At 40.1% G+C, this 22,709-nt stretch overlaps 1 protein-coding gene across 1 annotated transcript in view; it reads left to right on the forward strand.

The window, feature by feature from the left end:
- The window catches only part of CORIN (corin, serine peptidase), a gene marked incomplete at its 5' end in the record, with an annotated part of 372,660 nt that extends 360,945 nt beyond the window's left edge, over positions 1–11,715 (forward strand). The window contains 3 exon segments of the mRNA XM_082265807.1: positions 107–378; positions 7,618–7,745; positions 11,174–11,715. Of these exon segments, the coding sequence (XP_082121933.1) occupies positions 107–378; positions 7,618–7,745; positions 11,174–11,356 (583 nt within the window). The 3' untranslated portion in view covers positions 11,357–11,715.
- Positions 11,716–22,709: the final 10,994 nt, after the last annotated feature.

Here is a 22,709-nt window from a genome sequence, read left to right on the forward strand (position 1 = left end):
TACCTGTATGTAAGGGTTTACAACCACTTTAAGTATGATTTTACACCTTTTGGTGGAGCTTACATATAAGAATAATGTTCAAACGTGACATGTAATCTTTCCTCAGGCGGGAACATGCTGCTGTATGGAAAGTTGTATTCGGTATAAACAACTTGGATCATCCCTCTGATTTCATGCAGACACGTATGGTCAAGACAATAATCCTTCATCCGCGCTACAACAGAGCTGTGGTAGACTATGACATCAGCATAGTACAGTTAAATGAAGACATTGTGGAGACCAGCTATGTAAGACCTGTGTGCTTACCTTCCAAGGGCCAGCTGGTGGAACCAGACACATACTGTTATATTACAGGATGGGGACATATGGGCAACAAAAGTAAGTACTGGTACAATGATACTATGAAATGTATGGCTTTGTGTTGTATTCCTGCAAAAAATAGCTATGTCAACAAAGTCAAAGTTCTTGATCCCAGTTGCCTATGATGTGTGTTTGCATATTTGTATGGACCTCACCATTAGTATAAGAGAATGAAGGATCATTAGTTAAATCCCAAACACCACACCACCTGCATGGAGTTTGCATATTTTACCAGTGCTTGTAAAGGTTTCCTCCAAGTACTCCAGTTTTCTTCCACTTGCCAAAGACACGTTGGCAGGTTATCTGGCTCGTGTCTAAATTGGCCCTAGTACGTGTATGTATGAATGTGAGATAAGGACTTTAGTTAAAGTGCTGCATAAATTGTTGGTGCTTTAAAAAATACCTGAAAAAATAATGAGGCACGCACTGAATGGAACTGGGAAGCAGCTCAAATATACGAGTTTAGTTCTTGGAAAGAAAGGGAAACAACTTGGAAAGGGCCTGGAACAAGTTTACAGGATATGCATCTTTGGCTTTATTGGCTGCAATAGTTTTAAAGGGATTGGAAAAAATGAACTTAAACTATAAAAGGTCAGCAATTATCTTGTAGTTTTATTAACATGCTGGGTTCTACCACTTCCTTGTCTGTCTTCATGAAAACATTACAGTAACGGATTGAGAAAAAAGATAAGTATCTTTGGCAGGTTTAATTGATCCCTATAGCAGTTAAAAAGCACGTCTGAGCTGGTCCATTTATAAACATATGTAGGAAGACAATATCCAGTTGAATCCTAATAAATAAATCAAAGCATTTTCTTTAATCTCTTTCCACTCCTCTGATTATCATAAACAGATGTACAGTGGGTACGGAAAGTATTCAGACCCCCTTAAATTTTTCACTCTTTGTTATATTGCAGCCATTTGCTAAAATCATTTAAGTTCATTCTTCTTCCTCATGAATGTACACATAGCACCCCATACTGACAGAAAAACACAGAATTGTTGACATTGTTGCAGATTTATTAAAAAAGAAAAACTGAAATATCACATGGTCCTAAGTATTCAGACCCTTTGCTCAGTATTTAGTAGAAGCCCCCTTTTGATCTAATACAGCCAGGAGACTTTTTGGGAAAGATGCAACAAGTCTTTCACACCTGGATTTGGGGATCCTCTGCCATTCCTCCTTGCAGATCCTCTCCAGTTCTGTCAGGTTGGATGGTAAACGTTGGTGGACAGCCATTTTTAGGTCTCTCCAGAGATGCTCAATTGGGTTTAAGTCAGGGCTCTGGCTGGGCCATTCAAGAACAGTCACAGAGTTGTTGTGAAGCCACTCCTTTATTATTCTAGCTGTGTGCTTAGGGTCATTGTCTTGTTGGAAGGTAAACCTTCGGCCCAGTCTGAGGTCCAGAGCACTCTGGAGAAGGTTTTTGTCCAGGATATCCCTGTACTTGGCCGCATTCATCTTTCCCTCGATTGCAACCAGTCGTCCTATCCCTGCAGCTGAAAAACACCCCCACAGCATGATGCTCCCACCACCATGCTTCACTGTTGGGACTGTATTGGACAGGTGATGAGCAGTGCCTGGTTTTCTCCACACATACCGCTTAGAATTAAGGCCAAAAAGTTCTATTTTGGTCTCATCAGACCAGAGAATCTTATTTCTCACCATCTTGGAGTCCTTCAGGTGTTTTTTAGCAAACTCCATGTGGGCTTTCATGTGTCTTACACTGAGGAGAGGCTTCCGTCGGGCCACTCTGCAAAAGGCCCGACTGGTGGAGGGCTGCAGTGATGGTTGACTTTCTACAACTTTCTCCCATCTCCTGACTGCATCTCTGGAGCTCAGCCACAGTGATCTTTGGGTTCTTCTTTACCTCTCTCACCAAGGCTCTTCTCCCCCGATAGCTCAGTTTGGCCGGACGGCCAGCTCTAGGAAGGGTTCTGGTCGTCCCAAACATCTTCCATTTGAGGATTATGGAGGCCACTGTGCTCTTAGGAACCTTAAGTGCAGAGAAATCTTTTTGTAACCTTGGCCAGATCTGTGCCTTGCCACAATTCTGTCTCTGAGCTCTTCAGGCAGTTCCTTTGACCTCATGATTTTCATTTGCTCTGACATGCATTGTGATCTGGAAGGTCTTATATAGACAGGTGTGTGGCTTTCCTAATCAAGTCCAATCAGTATAATCAAACACAGCTGGACTCAAATGAAGGTGTAGAACCATCTCAAGGATGATCAGAAGAAATGGAAAGCACCTGAGTTAAATATATGAGTGTCACAGCAAAGGGTCTGAATACTTAGGACCATGTGATATTTCAGTTTTTCATTTTTAATAAATCTGCAACAATGTCAACAATTTTGTGTTTTTCTGTCAGTATGGGGTGCTATGTGTACATTCATGAGGAAGAAGAATGAACTTAAATGATTTTAGCAAATGGCTGCAATATAACAAAGAGTGAAAAATTTAAGGGGGTCTGAATACTTTCCGTACCCACTGTATGTTGAGTAACAGGCCTTCTAACATGGTCTACAAAAATAAGGCAATCTAACTTGATCTAGCTTTTTTGTGCCTTAACATGATATATATCTCAATCATTTCTACAACAAATAGTATTAGATGAGGGGGATCTCCCATTACTTAAATAAGATCCCTTACACCGTATCTGGTAACATTGCTAAGAGAAGGACTGCTATCTATTTTAATTCCCAACTATATATATATATATCATTTAGTTAACGAGCCTTTAAATATACAGATAGGACTTTTTGATGTCTCACTTCAAAGTGATTTTACTGAATTGTTTTTGTGAACCCAAATACTGAAACCTTTATACTAAGCCTCAATATGTTAAAGTAGTTGTTAACCCTTTTTAAATACCCAGTGAAGTGATTAGCCTCAAGTGATACACAGAGATCAAACAAATCCTCCCACGTAAACTGTACTCGTATATCTGCAGCCTTCTCTCCTCTACAGCCTCCAAAAGCACAGATTTTACGCAGCATTTCTGAGCTTAAGTCAAGGGGTGGGGATATTATGTCACACACTGAACAACATAGAGTGGGAACCGAGTGTAATCTGAGACCTGAGTAGATGGAATGGACACACTAACTCTACAAAGCCTCATAGGGAAACATGCACAGCTAAGGATGTCAGTCACCTGCTGTGTTAGACACCTCCTGAGATTCTGTGGTCTTGGAATAGACTGTCAGAATTGACTAATGGAGATAGCAGAGGGAGGAGAGAGCAGATAGGAACCACACTAAGTGCTTTGGATTGAAGCAAGTACACACTATAGAGAGATATGCTTTGTTCATTTTTAATTTCAGAGGTTTATAGCCACTTTAATGTATTTCATTAGAATAATTATGGGGCAATTCTGCTGCTGAGGGCCTCATGTAGACACTTCTTGTTATAAGGTGACAACACTCTGTCCTTGTCTGCTGATTGTTCTTCCAATTAGCCAAGATGTCTCACCCTCTACCAATAGATACTTTAAGTAGCCATGTTGATTAACATTACACATGATGGTCAACTGTAGTCACCGCCTGGAAACTCACCCTGAGAAATGACGTCCATCGCTGAAGTGCATGCATGTAGCCTGCTAGTGGCTGCAAGGAGACTGCATGAGATCAGCAATAAATGCCCTGTTTCTATGTTTCTACCATGGTGTGCTGGTGGTAACATATTGCTTTATCAATAAAGAACTTAATGTATATATACAGGACAATTGCTAACAGACATTCTAGGAAATTAGAATCAAATGCTGAGCAAAAGAAATATTACTTTTTCTGTACTGATGTAGCTTTCATCAAGTTTACCACAGCTGCATTGAAGTTTCCTATCCTTAGAGCAGGAAGTAATTATATGCAATGTCATTTTTTATTTCATGTATGTCTGATGTTTGTTAAAAACTGTAAAGAACTTTCTTGAAGGTAACATCTTTTTTTTGTAAAGTGATTCTAAAGCTAAAACATGTATTTAATGTAATGCATTCCCTGCATTAGGGTAAAAAATGTTTTGCTACTTGCTGTGCTCCATTTACCGCAAACTTACCTGAGTTCTGTATCAATCCAGTGCTTTTCCTATCTGCGGGTCTTCTCTCCTCTCTTTCTCTTCTTGCAGGATGTTTGTGCAGGAGCCATTGGCCCCTGCTGCTGTCCTTCAAATCCTGTGATCAGAGGGGGTGAGGCCAAGCTGCATTGTGTGTGTCTATGGACACACAGCGCAGCTCAGGAGTGAGCCAACACATCTGCCCTCATAGCAAGCAGCTTGCTATGGGGGTAGACACAGAAGAGGGGGAGTGGACAGTGCAGGCAGAGGACCCAAGAAGAGGGGAAGGGGGGCCGCTCTGTGCAATACCATTGCACAGAGTAGGTGAGTATAACATGTTTATTACTTTAATTTAAAAAAATAATAATTTAGAAATGCTTTACTTTTTTTGCATTCCTTGTATTGCTTTATTTGCACAGCATTTATTTTGCTACAATTTTTTGGTTGTTGGTAGTAAAATCAACAGTGAAAAATGGAGAAAAGCCAACAGTAGGGCATTTTCAGGTTGTGTCGGAGAAACCACAGATTCATCTTTAACACCCACTAGCACCCCCAGATCACTTACTTAATCTAACCTAGAAACCCCCTCCATAACCAGATGTTTACTTAAATCTTTATAAGTGCAACCTCCTCTGGATTTTAGATCCTTGTGTCATTGCTTCTGTAGTAGTGCAGCAGGAATAATCATTAAAAAAAATCGCAATCTTGATTCAACCCCCCTCGCAATCTTAATTCAGCATTTCCACGATTCATTGTAAAGATCTATTCTCTGCTCATAGCTGACAGCTTTAAAAAAAAAAAAAGGCAGCCGTCAAAGTTTATCGCAACATTGCTCAGAGCTGGGATAAAATGAAACATTGTATCATTTGGTTCTTTTAGATCAAAAGGATTAACTTCCATCTGTAAATGAGGGCAGTTTAACCAATTAAAGACCAATCCCTTTTCTGACATTTGTTGCTTACAATTTAAAATAATTTTTTTTGCTAGAAAATTTTTTAAAACCCCCAAACATTATTTTTTATTTTAGCAGAGACCCTAGAGAATAAAATGGCGGTTGTTGCAATATTTTATGTCACACTGTATTTGCGCAGCGGTCTTTTAATCTCATTTTTTTTGGGAAAACAATACACTTTAATGAATTTTAAAAAAAACTAAACAGTAAAGTTAGCACAATTTTTTGCATAATGTGAAAGATGATGTTCCGACGTGTATCACGAGAGAATTGTGATCTTTATTCTAAGCAAACAAATTGTGATTCTCATTGTATCCAGAGTCGTGCAGCTCTATTCTGTAGTATATGGACATTTCAAAAATTGCCCTCCTTTGAGGTGAGGATTGTGCCCGGACTTCTTATCACTTAGTCAATTACCCAAAAACACTTCTAAACTCTAATTTCTATAGCCTAACTCTTTACAATAGTTGTTACTACTCAAGTGTGTAAATAATAAAGTGTTTTTTAATATTCATATTTTATTGCTCCTCCTTATGATCGTGTAGAAAGATGTGGGGTTCCGATCCATTTCATCTTTAAAAATTTAAATTAGCCAATAAAGGGTTTCACTTAAATTCCAAACTTTCTGCAATAATCAATGACCAAAGCCAGCCATACATGGGTCGAATTCTGAACAATTTTTCTTTTGAAAATCGGTACCTAAAAATTTTCGCCCGAATTTCATACCATTAGAGGGCTGCAGTAAAGGCTGATTTCTGCGCAGCCATCAAATTTGAGTGATCGGCATGTTGGAAATTTTTGGAAAAACAAACACATTTCTAATCAAGGATGGGAGAATCGTGCGAAAAATATAATCGAAAAAGAAATGCGCAAAAGCTGTGACCTGGTAAAAAAAAGAAGATTCCTAGCTACGAAAATTCTTTTCTGTAGCAACATGAGAAATTGAAGACTTGGCTGGTCGGATTTCTAGATCAATGGTGGCACCATTGGATCACAAAATTTCTGATTTTCCAAAGGAAATTTGTTCGGCATTCAACCCAAGTATGGCCTGCATTACACAGTACAATACTCTACTACTATCCTCAGGCCCCACATTTTCTCTGGCACTGACCCCACCTGAACAGTAACTCTCCAAATACTTGAGCAGGGCTGAACTCCTTGCTTCTCAAAGAGTGACCTTTATCACCAGCTTTATTTAAATCAAAGCTGCATATATATATATAATTTCTATATATTTATGCGCATATTTAAAAAGACTGAAAATCACTTTTGAAATTACATTAGCATGTTAAAGCTGGGTTTACTTAAAGCACAACTGCACTTTTGTTGAGAAAAAAAACCTTCCCCTCTGGGTGATCTATGTAGACTGCAAGGTTTATAACAACCTTTGTTGCAGATCGCAGATCCTACCTTCTGTTATTCTGAAGAAATCATTGTTTGTTCCTCTGTGCTGAGTGAGCCTAATGGGAGTGGTTTCATTATTATTATTATTATTATTATTCAGCTGTGCAATTGCAGAGCCCTAATGAGTAAATCTCCTGGGCCTGCATCCCTTTAGACATGTTCCTATTGGGAGTATCTCACAAAAAATGACATTTTTGGTGCAGGGGATGCCTAAAATCTGACTTGTATCTTAGGGCAGACTTCTGGGAAAATTGGTGAGCCAATCACACAAGCAGGAAATGATGTTTCTGGGGTGTAACCAGTAGACATTCTGTGTACAGAACACCTCCAGGTAGCCATATTGCATTGCATTTTCAGAAAATTACAGCCGCTGCAGGTTGAAAAGGAAAGGTCATTTTTAATATAATTTAATTACAATATGATTTGTGTTGCAATTGTATACGCTATATTAGCTATACGCTCATTCCCCCCCCCCCCCCCCACACAAAAGTGGAGTTAACCTTTAAATACAAGGTAAAGTATAAGTAAACCTCAATCACTAAAATCTCAAATAAGCTTTAACATGTTCAAGTAATTTTCAGTGTTTTAAATATGCAACTTTCATTAAAATCACCTGGTAATTCTACCATAAATGTTTCTGTTATAGGGTGACAACGCTCTGTCTCCACCTTTCAATTGTGATCCTGCGTTGTCACCTTGTTACACAGGTTTCTGATGGAGACTCAATGGAAGCCTCAAATTGTCCTCTTTCCCCAATGTACAGAATACAGTGGAAAAAATATATTAGTAACATGTTGATGCCTACAGTTATCCATTATCTTACCTTTTTCTTGTAATGTTATTGCTTTCCACCAGTGCCATTTAAACTGCAGGAAGGAGAAGTTCGTATCATATCCCTAGAGCACTGCCAATCCTATTTTGACACAATAACATCCAGAATGTTGTGCGCTGGTTATGAGTCTGGTACAGTAGACTCCTGTATGGTAAGTTACTGTTGGATGATCTTATTTTTCCACATATGCACTCTACATATATCTGCTAAAAGATGTAGACCATTAGAAGACCACAGAAGACCATTACAGAAGGTTCCAAGAGTGTTTTAGTTATGGACAGGGTGCATGTAAGAAAACATATGTTTTGCTCATGCAGAGCAAAAAAACATAGCTTTATAGTATAAGCCCTGGTTCACACTGATGTGATGCGGGAAATGCACAATATTCACTTTTTTTCCCTGCATTGCATCACACTACATAGCAATCACGTTCATGCAATCTGCTGCCGGTGTCAATGTTAGATTAAAGACACCCTGAAACAGATTGCAAAATGCAGTACAATTGCCAGAATTGCATCGCAAGGGTGTGAACACCCATGCAATGTGATTCAGGTGCAGAAAAAAAGGGTCCTGCACCATTTTGGTGTGGACACGATGCGATTTGAGCCATACAAAATCTATGGCTCAAATCTCACCGCACAGACATCACATGTGATGTGCACAGGAATGCAGTGCAATTCCTGTGTGAATCACATGTGGTGTTCCGCACACACTAGTGTGAACCCAGGCTTAAAGTGGGATGAGACCCAAAACCAAGAATGTAATATATTACAGTTTACCAATCTGATGTGGTGGCTGCATTTGTTTTATTTCTTGTTTTTCTCGGCTTATTGCCCCTCAGATTTCACCTTTGATCTGCCTAATAACACACCTCCTGTATTAGAATGCCTCCACTCTGGATGAAGAGGCACAGGGCATCTTTGGACAGCAGCATTGGTAATCTGGGAAAGAGGATGTTAGATGTGCTAGTAAATTTAGATATACTAAGAAACTGAAGCCAAAATCCAGTTAACACTTTCTAAGCAGTTACAGCAGTTTTTTTCCCCCTTTTTTTTTCCAACTTTTAACATTAACCGCTTGCCGACCGCCGCAAGTAAATTTACTGCGGCGGTCAGCCCCTCACAGGCAAAGTGACGTTAATTAACGTCACTAGCCTGGGAGGGTCTGGGGAGCGAGCGCGCGCCGCCGGAGGCGCGCTCCCGCGCGGTCATGGACCCCCCCCCCGCGCGTGTGACCAGCGGACCCGATGTCCGCCGGTCACTCGGCGATCGTCGGGGGAGAGGGAGAAAGTCAGGCAGCTTGTGTAAACAAGCTGCCTGTCATTCTCCTCGGTGTAAAAACACTGATCACACGGTTCTCCTATGTAGAACCGTTGATCAGTGTCCTTACACCTCAAGTCACAGCCAATCACAGTAAGAATCACGCCCCTAGGGACACACACAGCCCCTCCCTCTCAAATAAAGTTAACCCCTTCACTACCAGTGTATTTTTACAGTAACAGTGCATATTTATAGCACTGATTACTGTAGAAATGTCACTGGTAACCCCAAAAGTGTCAAAAATGTCAGTCAAGGATCCGATCTGTCCGCCCCAATGTCGCAGTACCGCAAAAAAAATCGCAGATCGCCGCCATTACGCGTTAAAAAAAAAAAATGACAAAAAATTTTTTACCAAACATATGTAGCATAAAACAAATTGGCCGAAAATGTTAAAAAATTTTGATTTTTACATTTTTTTTTGGGGGAATTTCATATAAAAAAATGTGAAAAATATTGTTATTTTTGCAAAATTTACGCTCTTTTTTTGTTTATAGCGCAAAAAGTAAAAAGGGCACAGGTGATCAAATACCACCAAAAGAAAGCTCTGTTTGTGGGAAAAAAAGGACGTCAAAATTGTTTAGGTACAGCGTCGCACGACCGCGCAATTGTCCGTTAAAGTCACGCAGTGCCGAATCGCAAAATACCCCCTGGTCGTTTAGCAGCCAAATCCTCTGGGGCTTAAGTGGTTAAATAGATAAAAACTGATCATTATAAGCACCCCTGTCAGTGGTAAATGGTTTGCCTCAACTCTGAAACTAATATTTCAGCAGGAGAGCTTGTTCAATAGTAGAAAGGAAGCCTAAAAAAAGAAAACCAATGAAGCCAGCACATCTAAGAATTGGTAAAATGCAACGTCCTACATATTCCCCTGCCTTCCCTGCATGTGCAAAGTTTAGGGTCATGTTAAATGAATAAAGATAGTTATTTTTAAATAGAAGTCTTTGGACATGTGTAAGTAAGTTCTGCATCAGAATGGATGCAGGATGGTGACCTCACAATCTCCACCAGGCTCAAAGAATGCTTTGCTTTCTTATATTATAAAATACATATCACCATAGTGAATAAACACTAGTGAATGAACAAATAAATAAATACATCTTCATTTATATTATAGAAAATACATAAAAATTGTGAAGTCCATATATGATCCCACACATGAATAACGTCCTCAGTGAGTATAGTAAAGGTTCCTCTCCACCCGCATGCAGATGCACTATGCACTCACCAGACTTAATTGACCCCTATTACAGGGAATCAAAGTATGCATATGGGAAAATCCATGATGTCATACATGAGGTCACAGGAATTAATTCAAACCGCTGCTGTCATCCATTCAATGTGTATATACATAGCATATTCAAAGCTCCAGTGTTGCCATTTAGAGAGGGAGAGGAAAGAACACTCTCATGGTGCAGTATTTAAGGTAGCCCTTAAGGACGTCAGACATAGGCTAACGAAACGACGTTGGGTAGTGTTTGAGATACATAATTTCCAGTCAGCAGGAATGCAGATGAAGCGCAAACTGGTGATTCCTATACAATACATGGCGATCCCTGACTTTTATGTAAGTGCAATACAACCTTCTTTTTTAAATAAATGATTTGAAATACTGCACCATGAGAGAGTTCTTTCCAAATATAGGAAATGGCCCTTAGGCCATTCATTCATCATACTGACACCATAGATGGGACACTATTCCTTCCACTGACACCAACTATGGGGCACTATTTATCCCACTGACACCAACTATGGGGCACTATTTATCCCACTGACACTAATGAAGGGGCACTATTCCTACCACTAATACCAATGATGGGTCACTATATCTTCTACTAATAACAATGATGGGGTACTTTTCCACCCACTGAGACCAATGATGGAGATTAATCCTCCTACTAATACCAATACCGTCTAATGCCCACAATCATTAGGTAATTTTCTTTTCCCTGCTGACCACCAAGTCTGAGGCATCTTCTACTCCCACTGGCCACAATCTGACCGTCCTAAGGTTAGAAGGATTGCTTAGAAGGTTTGGAGACCCCTGATTTAGTACATGATTAGGCTTATTCACTAAAATAGTTAAGTAAACTATTCAAATTAATATGAATTCATCTGTCACCAGTATGGTATGTCTTTAGTTAATTGCAGACCACCCTGTTGCTATTGGTTATTGCACTTAGTATTTTATCTTTGCAGTTTGCATTATTTTATAGATTATATGTCATAACTGTGCCTTTAACACATCCTTATTCTCTGACAGGGAGACAGTGGAGGTCCTCTGGTCTGTGAACAGACACCAGGACAATGGACATTGTTTGGTCTCACTTCTTGGGGATCAGTGTGTTTTTCCAAAGTTCTTGGACCCGGGGTCTACAGTAATGTGTCACACTTTGTGGATTGGATTGAAAGACAGATATACATTCACAGCTTTTTGACTGACTGAAGAAGCAGATGTTATGAAGGAAAATCTACACTTTACAAAGACTGTTACGAAAAACGCCTTAGCCTCCATGGAGGTTTTAAATGTGCAAATATTTGTTGTGTGTATCTATGAAATTCTATATATTTTTGGTTTCAATATTAGATATTTTAGTCAAATTTTGGAACTTTTTGTACATATTTGGTCACAGTTCTGTTCCAATGTGTGAGCATTCCTAAATGACACAGGACTTCAGGAAGTGTATTTTGCTGTCATTCACGGGGGTGGGTAGGGGAGAATGTGTGGGGGTAGTCCCCCTCTTTATTTTCAAATAGAATTAAATTAGTTTTAAGCTGCTGCACATATTATATATCCTTCTTTAATTACAAGTGTTGGACAAATGTTTTGCACAGCCAAGATATAAAGTGTCATTCTGATGTTTGTCATTTATGTCTACATCCACATTTACCATTAAAAACTTATTTTTTGTACAAAAGATTGCATGGCACATTATGACATGGGGAGAATTGCTTAAAGACAGAAATATAGGCAGATCTAAAATAGCCCCATTAAACTGACTCTTGCAAGCAAAGCACATCAGATCAGGATGTTGCATCACTATCCAATTACTTTAACTGCAGTAGAAAGTGGGGGTCAGAACCTGGCTGTGCTGCATAACAAGGAGGTCTGGGTGAGACACTTTTTGCAGGTAAAACAGTTCACATTTATAAATTTAAGCTGTGAAATTAAAAGTTTGCTTACATCACATATATGTGAATTGGATGTGTTTTGAACCGCATTTGATTCGCGTGACATGTGAACCAAACCGGCTTTCAATGGAGCCAGTTCACATATATGAGGTGCAGCAGCAGTGCGAATTCGCTGCAAATTTAACCACTTCAATACTGGGCACTTTTACCCCCTTCCTGTCCTGGCCAGTTTTCAGCTTTTAGCGCTGCCACACTTTGAATGACAATTGTGCAGTCTTGCAGTGCTGCACCCAAACAAAACATTTTTTTTGAGACAGACAGACCTTTCTTTTGGTGGTGTTTAATCCCCACTGCATGTTTTATTTTTTGCTAAACAAATGAAAATAATACAAAAGAAGAAAAAAAACATTTTGAAAAAAAAAAGTTTTTCTTTAGTTTCTGTTACAAAATATTATAAATAAGTTATTTTTCTCCACTGATGGGCAGTGCTCAGGCTGCACTGACAGGCACTGATAGACTGCACTGATGGGCACTGATAAGGAGGCACTAATATGCAGCACTGATGGACACAGATAGGCAGCAATGATGGGCACTGATAGATGGCACTGATGAGGAGGCACTGACAGGCATCGCTGATGGGACTGCACTGATAATCAATGCACTATTTATCAGTGAAGATTTCCCGTCGGGAAAGCCACTTATCGGCTCTCCTCTACTTAAACGCTGTCAGCGTGAGTAGAGGATTGCCAATAACCAGCACTTTCTATATTCACTGCGATCGGACACAGCTGATTACATAGTAAAGAGCCTACATCATAGGCTCTTTACCGTGGTCAGAGACGTGGTGTGTCGGAGCGACACACACCACACCACTGAACGCCATGCTGCATGCCCCTGGGGGCACACAGGAGCAGGTTGTCCTGAAGGACGTCATATGACGTCCAGTCAGAGCAATGTAACTCTCGCCTGGCCGTCATTTTGCTAAAGCCCAGTTGGGAAGGTGTGGTAAAGAGTCCCGTGCGTTTTCTGAGCACTGTGTAGAGATTCAGATGCGAATTCCAGTCTGTGGGCAGGGGGCCCCCAGATCCAGCCCCATCCCCCATGTGAATGAGTAGGGGTACATTGTACCCCTACTCAATTCACAAAAAAAGTGTCAAAAAGAAATAAAAACATGGAGACAGTTTTTGACAATTCCTTTATGAAAAAAACAAAAAACCCCCGTGTAGATCCATTGTCAATCACGACAACCCCCGCTACCATCGATCCGAAAAAGAAAAAACAAAAAGGTCCGCTTGTACCGAAGGCTGCCACTGTCTGCCAGATCTTCCATCTGACAGTTATTAATTAGTTAAGGGATGGGGCCAACCAGGGACATCACTGGGTGACCCCGTCATCATGTGATGCCAATCACAGACCCAGCTTGCCAGGCTGCATGCTCAGATAAGGATCTGGTATGGATTGGGAGGGAGGGGGATGCACGCCTTTTTTTATTTTTTTTTAAATACTTTTTTATTTTCATTTTTTATTTTGGGGTGGGGGCTTCCCTCAAAATCCATACCAGACCTTGGGTCTGGTATGGATTTGGGGGGACCATACGCTGATTTTTTCTTTAATTTTGGCATAGAAGTTGCCCTAAAATCTGTACCAGACCCGAAACGGCCTGGTATGGATTAGGTTTTTTTTCACAATTTTCTATTGCCAGCAATGTTTTTCTTTACATTTAGCTGTCAGCAGAGAACCCTGCTGACAGCTGATAAGCCATCTGTTGTTAAGGACATGGGGGCCCTCCCTTTAACAGCCGGCTAATGTTAAAGGAGCCAGTGGCCACCGGCTTCAAAAATCTTCATCTGAACCGCACCTAAATCACAGCTAAACCGCTGAACAGCTGCTTTGGAAAGGGGAAAATTTGCGCCAGATGTGTAAACCTAGCCTCAGCCAAACTCCAGGCTCCCTGTTCCCCTCCCTGACCCCATATCCCCATATACTTCATAATGTTATGGTTTTTGTTTTTTCACCTATCTTTTTCTGATGTTGGCTGGCCAGTTGTGACACACTGGGTCCACTTCTTCCACAGTCTTATTTCAGTAGTTGGAAGTCTTGGATGATGTAGAGATATAAACACAGAAACATTTTTGCGCTTAGTACAAAAAGAGGTAACGCAGCAACCTATATTCCACAAAGGAATTACAAAAATAATTTATCTAAAAAGTTGCACAAAATCAATATCTCTGTAGTGATCAATACAGAAATATGTTAACTTATAACCACAATGAACAATCTGCATTACATAAATGGTGAAATAACAGTCCCATAACATATTCATATGTAACACCCCATCTGGAATATGCAGTTAAGTTTTTGAAACCAGTTCACAAAAAGGATATCGGGGAACTGGAGAAAGTGCAGAGAAGTGCAACCAAACTGATAAGAGGCATGGATGAGCTCAGCTATGAAGAAACATTAGTTGAACTGAATTTATTTTCTCTTAAGAAGAGGAGATTAAGAAGGGGGGATATTGATCAACATGTATAAATATTATAAAAATGTAATGTAACGTAAGCTAAAAATTTCTAAAAGTATAAAAGTGAGGGAACACTATAATCATTGAAATGTTACAAGGAATATAACAGAATAAAGATAAAAAGGAAATCAAGGCCGTAAAAATTCAAAATGAATGGCAGATTGTAAAAGACAGTAGGACAAGAAAAGGCAAATTTATTGAATACCTTCTTCAGCTCTGTGTATGAAAAGGAGTATAGGGGAGCTCATGTCTATAATGAGGATGCTATTAACACAGCTCCTAAATCATCCAAAATGGCTCAAAATTGATATGGTCTAGAAATATTTAGACAGAATAGATGAATAAGGCACCTGGACCGGATAGCATACGCCCACAGGTTCTTAAAAGAATTGAGCTCTATCATTTCAAAGCTATTGTTTCTAATTTTTAGGGACACTTTAATGACTGGAATAGTACCACTGGATTGGTGTAGGGCCAATGTGGTGCCTATATTTTAAAAGGGGTCAAAGGCTTTACCAAGTAACTATAGACCTGTTAGTTTAACTTCTATAGCTGGGAAGATACCACATAGATACGTTTTTGCTAGAAAAAAATATTTTAAGCGATAGCCAGCATAGATTCATGAGAGACATAAGTTGTCAAACAAATCTATCTTTTTATGAGAAGGTAAGCAAAACTTTGGACAAAGGAGTGGCTGTGGATGTAGTATATTTAGATTTTGCAAAAGGGTTTGACAGTTCCCCACACATGGCTAATGTGTAAGGTAAAGTCTACAGGCTTGGAAAAGACAGAGATTTCAGAGAGTAGTGGTTAATGATTCTTACTCTGAATGGTCTAAGGTCATCAGTGGTGTACCCCAAGGTTCAGTGTTGGGACCCTTACTTTTTAATATAATTATAAATGATATAGGGTCTGGGATTAAAAGTACCATTTCAGTCTTTGCAGATGACACCAAGCTATGCAGTAGAATAACTTCCTTACAGGGTGTCTCCAACTTACAAGCCGACCTCAATGCACTGTTTAATTTGGCAAATGAGGTTTAACCACTTGATCTCCGGAAGATTTACCCCCTCAAGTCTATGCCATTTTTTGCGATACGGCACTACGTTATTTTAACTGACAATTGCGTGGTCATGCAAAACTGTACCCAAATATGTCCTTTTTTCCCCAAAAATAGAGCTTTCCTTTGGTGGTATTTGATCACCTCTGTGTTTTCTATATTTTGCGCTATAGACAAAAGCAGACTGACAATTTTGAAAAAAAAAAAAAAAATTTTTTTTACTTTCTGCTATAAACCCTATCCAATAAAATAATTAAAAAAATTTAAATTTCTTAAAAAATTTAGGCCAATATGTATTCTGCTTCATATTTTTTATTTAAAAGGCCCAATAAGCATATATTGATATGATTGGTTCGCGCAAAGGTTATAGCATATGAAAACTGCAGTTTTTCTCTCTGCCTAACGATCAGCTGGTGCTGGAAGACATCGCGGGGTATAAAAATATGCAGGCATCATATACACCATATTGTCAAACGTATTGGGGCACCTGCCTTTACACGCACATGAACGTTATTGGCATCCCAGTCTTAGTCTGTAGGGTTCAATATTGAGCTGGCCCACCCTTTGCAGCTATAACAGCTTCAACTCTTCTGGGAAGGCTGTCCACAAGATTTAGTAGAGTAAGATCCATAAAGAGTGTGTTGGTTTTCTTTGTTGGTTGAACTGGGTGCATTTGTGTCTTTTTTCAACCAGATTAACTATTTAACTATGTAAATACATAAGTGGTCCATATAGTGAACTTGGTGTAGAATTATTCACTTTAGGGTCATCACAGAGGACAAGGAGGCACTCTTTACACCTGGAGGAAAAGAGATTTAATCTCCAAATACATAAGAGCTGTGAAAATGTGGAATAGCTCAGATTCTTTTTATTTTTTTTTTCAATAAGGGCTTGATTGTTTCCTAAATGCACATATTATAACTGGATACTAACATTTTTAGGGGAAGTTTGTCCAGTGAATATCTGATTGCCTCTTGGGGGATTAGGAAGAATTTTTTTCCCCACTGGAGCAAATTGGATCATGCTTTGTTTTGTTTGCTTTGCTCTGGCACAACTGTGGGTATTGGATACCGTACATGGAGTTATTTGTGTTTCTCTGTTGGTTAAACTGGATTGACTTGTGTCTTTTTTCTACCAGATTAAAGGAGTTGTAAAGTCAGAAGGTTTTTTTTATTTTAATGCATTCTATGCATTCTAGTCACTTTATACTTGTATATAAAGTATCTTAAAGGATACTTTAAGTATCCTTTCTGCCAGGTGGTAATCTTTTGTATTTGTAAATGTGAGTGTGGCATTGCTTATTTTTTGTGTATGTTCCTCTAAGAGCACCTAGAACTTGATATACAGTATCTCACAAAAGTGAGTACACCCCTCACATTTTTGAAAATATTTTATTATATCTTTTCATGTAACAACACTAAAGAAATGACACTTTGCTACAGTGTAAAGTAGTGAGTGTACAGCTTGTATAACAGTGTATATTTGCTGTCCCCTCAAATTACTCAACACACAACCATTAATGTCTAAACCGCTGGCAACAAAAGTGAGTACACCCCTAAGTAAAAACGTCCAAATTGGGCCCGAAGTGTCAATATTTTGTGTGGCCACCATTATTTTCCAGCACTACTCTAACCCTTATGGGCATGGAGTTCACCAGAGCTTCACAGGTTGCCACTAGAGTCCTCTTCCACTCCTGCATGATGACATCACAGAGCTGTTGGATGTTAGAGACCTTGCGCTCCTCCACCTTCCCCATAGATGCTCAATAGGGTTTAGGTCTGGAGACATGCTTGGCCAGTCCATCACCTTTACCCTCAGCTTCTTTAGCAAGGCAGAGGTCCTCTTGGAGGTGTGTTTGGGGTCGTTATTATGTTGGAATACTGCCCTGCGGCCCAGTCTCCGAAGGGAGGAGATCATGCTCTCTTTCAGTATGTCACAGTACATGTTGGCATTCATGGTTTCCTCAATGATCTGTAGCTCCCCAGTGCTTGACTGTAGGCAAGACACACTTGTCATTGTACTCCTCACCTGGTCCTGCCACACACATTTGACACTATCTGAACCAATAAGTTTATCTTGGTCTCATCAGACTACAGGACATGGTTCCAGTAATCCATGTCCTTAGTCTGCTTGTCTTCAGCAAACTGTTTGCGGGCTTTCTTGTGCATCATCTTTAGAAGAGGCTTCCTTCTGGGAGGACAGCCATGCAGACCAATTTGATGCTGTGTATGGTCTGAGCACTGACAGGCTGACCCCTCCCCCCCCCCCCTCTTCAACCTCTGCAGCAATGCTGGCAGCACTCATACGTCTATTTCCCAGAGAAAACCTCTGGGTATGACGCTAAGCACGTGCACTCAACTTCTGTGGTCGACCATGGCGAGGCCTGTTCTGACTGGAACCTGTTCTGTTAAACCACTGTATGGTCTTGGCCACCATGCTGCAGGTCAGTTTCAGGGTTTTGTCAATCTTCTTATAGCCTAGGCCATCTTTATGTAGAGTAACAATTATTTTTGTTCAGATCCTCAGAGAGTTCTTTGCCATGAAGTGTCATATTGAACTTCCAGTGACCAGTATGAGAGAGATAACACCAAATGTAACATACCTGCTGCTCCCCATTCACACTTGAGACCTTGTAAAACGAACGAGTCACATGACAACGGGGAGGGAAAATGGCTAATTGAGCCCAATTTCAACATTTTCACTTAAGGGTGTACTCACTTTTGTTGCAAGCACTCTAGACATTAATGGCTTGAGTTATTTTGAGGGGACAGCAAATTTACACTGTTCTACAAGCTGTACACTCACTACTTTTCATTGTAGCAAAGTGTCATTTCTTCTTCTGTCACATGAAAAGATATAATAAAATATTTACAAAAATGTGAGGGGTGTACTCATGTTTGTGAGATACTGTACGTATAAAGTGGCTAGATGTAAAGTAATATGTTGTGCAAATCATATAGTGGCTCCAATATATTGTTCAAATTCATAAAATAAACATACAATCCAGAAATATAGTCCAGCAAAAAGTGACATGTGCTAGAAAACATTATTTTAAGTCCATATATTGTTATCTGGATTTCACGTGTAGTCCCTCCCCCCCATATTGACCTCACTCACCAAAAGCTTTTCGCCTTATGGGGTAAAACTGCATTCACAGCATTTTAGTGGCTGTACACATGCTCCATATCCAGGGCTGTCCTCTCGTTCCATCCAAATTTCATATATGGAGACAACAACAGGCTGTAGAAAATCGGATCATGCTTTGCTGGGGGTTTATTTTCGCCTTCCTCTGGATCAACAGCGAGTATAGGATTGTGTATATGGGATTGTATGGTGAGGTTTTCAATACTGGGTTTTTTTTTTTTTTGGGTTGAACCAGATGGACTTGTGTCTTTTTTCAACCTGACTAACTATGTAACTATGTTATAGTGTAATACCATGTTAAGCCTTTATTATTAAAAGATTTGCATGTATTGCACTTACATTGTGTTAAGAAACAATCAGCATTTAAAACCAGGAAGTCCGGGCCTGTTCCACGTTCCATGGCTTCAGACCGGAAGTAATGCAACAACGCTGGAAGCTCTTCCCTACGTGTTTCGTCACACTGACGTCATCAGGAGTGCAGGAACTGCAGTGTTGTTGTCCCCACATGTAAAATTTGGATGGACAAACAAGAAACGAGAGGACAGCTCTGGATCTGGAGCACGCGTGAAATCACTGACACACTGCGAGATCCGGATAACAATATATGGACCTAAACTAATGTATTCTAGCACATGTCACTTTTTGCTGAACTATATTTCTGGATTCAATATTGTCTTATAGTAGTCATCACTTTGTTGACACGGCACTTGTCACTTTTATTGTATGATTACTTTGTATAGAGATACACTTTTTATTGATTGCATAGCCTATTTGAATTGAGAGGGTAGACACTTGGTTGTATATTTTGTATGTTTATTTTATGAATTTGAACAATATATTGTAATCCCTGTATGATTTGCACAACATATCACTTTACATCTAGTCACTTTATACCTATATCAATTTCTAGGTGCTCCTAAAGGAACACACACCAAAAATAAGCAGCGCCACACCCCCTTTTTACAAATACAAAGATTACCACCTGGCAGAAAGGATACTTAAAGTACAGTTGTCATGAGATTACAGTTTTTTTTTTTTTTAGGGACTTACACCAGTGTTTTTGTACCTTTTTTTTGTCCCGGCACCCTTTAAAATGAGGCACCCCATTCTAAAATGTGAAAAAGTCAACTTTAGAGTTGCAGCAACATCCACATGTCAAAGGTGATTTATTCTTCCAAAGCAAATACATCTTTGCACACTGGTACTGACTATTATTCCAGAATTTATCTTCTCCCTCGGTTTCTTTCCCACACTCAGTTAATTGGACCCCAGTGCTGACAGAGAGGGGGAGGGGCAAACAAAATTGCTGCGCAGGTGCCAAACGTCCTCCTTATCAACCAATGACGTCATTGGTTGTTAGGACACCAGCAGTAGGAAGGTTGTAATGGTGCACAATGAAAACTTGTGACTTTGTGGAACTAAAAGCCAGGTTTGATTTACTTGCTGTACAAAAAAGTGGCAACCACCCCAACCTATAACTGGCTATTGCAGCAAGGTGCACATGGAAGGGCAATGCACATCACAAACAAACAAAAGATTTCCCAGCACACTTTCCAGCCAGTCTGCAAAACAACCAAATTGGCCTGAACAGTTTACAATAAAAAGAGAGGGGTTTTTTTTTTTGCACATATTTGTAAACATATACATAAGCCGCAGTGCCCATGCCAAGGGGACCTCTGTATATACTGTTACATAGTTACATAGTTAGTGAGGTTGAAAAAAGACATCAGTCCATCCAGTTCAACCTATGATGTGTGTGTGTGTTTGCTGTTAACCGTACATTGTATACCCCTGTATGTTGTGGTCTCTAAGGTGCCAATCTAACAGTTTTTTGAAACTATCAATGCTCCCTGCTGATACGACTGCTTGTGGAAGAGAATTCCACATCCTTACTGCTCTTACAGTGAAGAACCCCTTACGCATTTTAAGGTTAAACCGCCTTTCCTCTAGTTTTAGTGAGTGGCCACGTGTCTTATTGTATCTCCTTTCTCTGAATAGTTTGTTCCTTATGCTAGGGTCGCCAGTACAGTATTTGTACATTGATATCATATCCCCCCTCAGTCGTCTCTTCTCCAGAGAGAATAGGTTCAGTGCTTGTAGTCTTTCCTCATAGCTGATGTCCTCCATTCCCCTAATTATTTTTGTTGCCCTTCTCTGGACTCTCTCCAGTTCCAGCACATCCTTCCTGAGGACCGGTGCCCAGAACTGGACAGCATACTCCAGATGTGGCCGGACCAGAGTCTTGTAGAGTGGGAGAATAATCTCTTTATTTCTGGAGTGAATCCCCTTTTTTATACATCCCAGTATTCTGTTGGCTTTACTTGCAGCGGCTTGGCATTGCATGCCACTGCCAAGCCTGTTGTCTACCAGTACCCCCAAGTCTTTTTCCATCCTAGACTCACCCAGAGGCTCCCCCCCTAGTGAGTAGCTTGCTTTCTGGTTTTTGGCCCCCAAGTGCATTACTTTACATTTTTCACCATTAAACCTCATCTGCCATGTAGTTGCCCACCCCGTTATTTTGTTCAGGTCCGCTTGTAAGGTTTCCACATCCTGCTTAGAAGATAATGGCATGCTTAGTTTAGTATCATCTGCAAATATTGAGATTGTACTAGATATCCCCTCCTCTAGATCATTTATGAATAAATTAAACAGGATTGGTCCCAGGACAGAACCCTGGGGGACCCCACTTTCCACACCCGCCCAATCCGAGTACTCCCCATTAATCATCACCCTCTGAACTCTCCCCTGGAGCCAGTTCTCTATCGAGGTACTCACCTTATGGTCCATACCTACCTTCCTTAGTTTGTACAGTAAGCGTTTGTGGGAAACGGTGTCAAAGGCCTTTGCAAAGTCCAGATACACCACATCCACAGGCTTTCCTTTATCTAGGTGGCAGCTCACTTCATCGTAGAAGGTTAATAGATTGGTTTGGCAAGAACGATTTTTCATAAATCCATGCTGATTGCTACTAATAATACAGTTTTCATTACTAAAGTCTTGTATGTGTTCCCTTAACATCCCCTCCAAAATCTTGCAGACTACAGATGTTAGGCTGACCGGCCTATAGTTCCCCGGGATACACCTCGGCCCCTTTTTAAATATTGGTACCACGTTGGCTTTTTTCCAATCAGCTGGCACCATACCCGTCTGTAAACTATCCTTAAAGATCAAGAATAATGGTCTGGCAATCACCTGGCTGAGCTCTTTAAGAACCCTCGGGTGCAAGCCATCCGGTCCCGGTGATTTATTTATGTTAAGTTTCTCTAGTTTAGTTCTAAGTCTATCTTCTGTTAACCATGGCGGCATTTCCTGAGGTGTGTTGTTTAGTTCGGCCTTACAAGCTAGGTTCGTGTAGCCCCCCGATTCTTTTGTGAAGACTGAAGAGAAGAAATGATTTAACACTTCCGCCTTTTCTCTGTCCTCAGTGGCCACATTTCCTTTGTCATCTTTTATGGGGCCAATGTGTTCTGGCCTCGCTTTCTTACTGTTTATATACTTAAAGAACTTCTTGGGGTTCTTTTTACTCTCCTCCGCTATATGTCTCTCGTGTTCTATTTTAGCCGCCCTGATTTCGTCTTTACATTTCTTATTACACTCTTTGTAATGCTTAAATGCTGCCAATGACCCCTCAGTCTTGTATTTTTTGAAGGCCTTTTCTTTAGCACTAATATGCATTTTTATGTTGGAGTTTAGCCACCCAGGGTTTAATTTTGCTCTTTTAAATTTATTTCCCTTTGGAATGCACTGGTCAATCCCCTTGTTAAGTATGCTCTTGAAGCACTCCCATTTTTCCTCCGTGTTCTTTGTTCCCAGGGTTCTATCCCAATTGATATTTTCTAGCAGCGAGCGCAGTTTTGGGAAATTGGCTCTTTTGAAATTCAGTGTCCTTATATTACCCCTCTGCTTCCTATAACTGTAATTAATACTGAAACTTATTGACCT

This window comes from Pelophylax lessonae (genome assembly GCF_965119305.1).
Source record: "Pelophylax lessonae genome assembly, chromosome: 1".
Classification (NCBI taxonomy): Eukaryota; Metazoa; Chordata; class Amphibia; order Anura; family Ranidae; genus Pelophylax; species Pelophylax lessonae.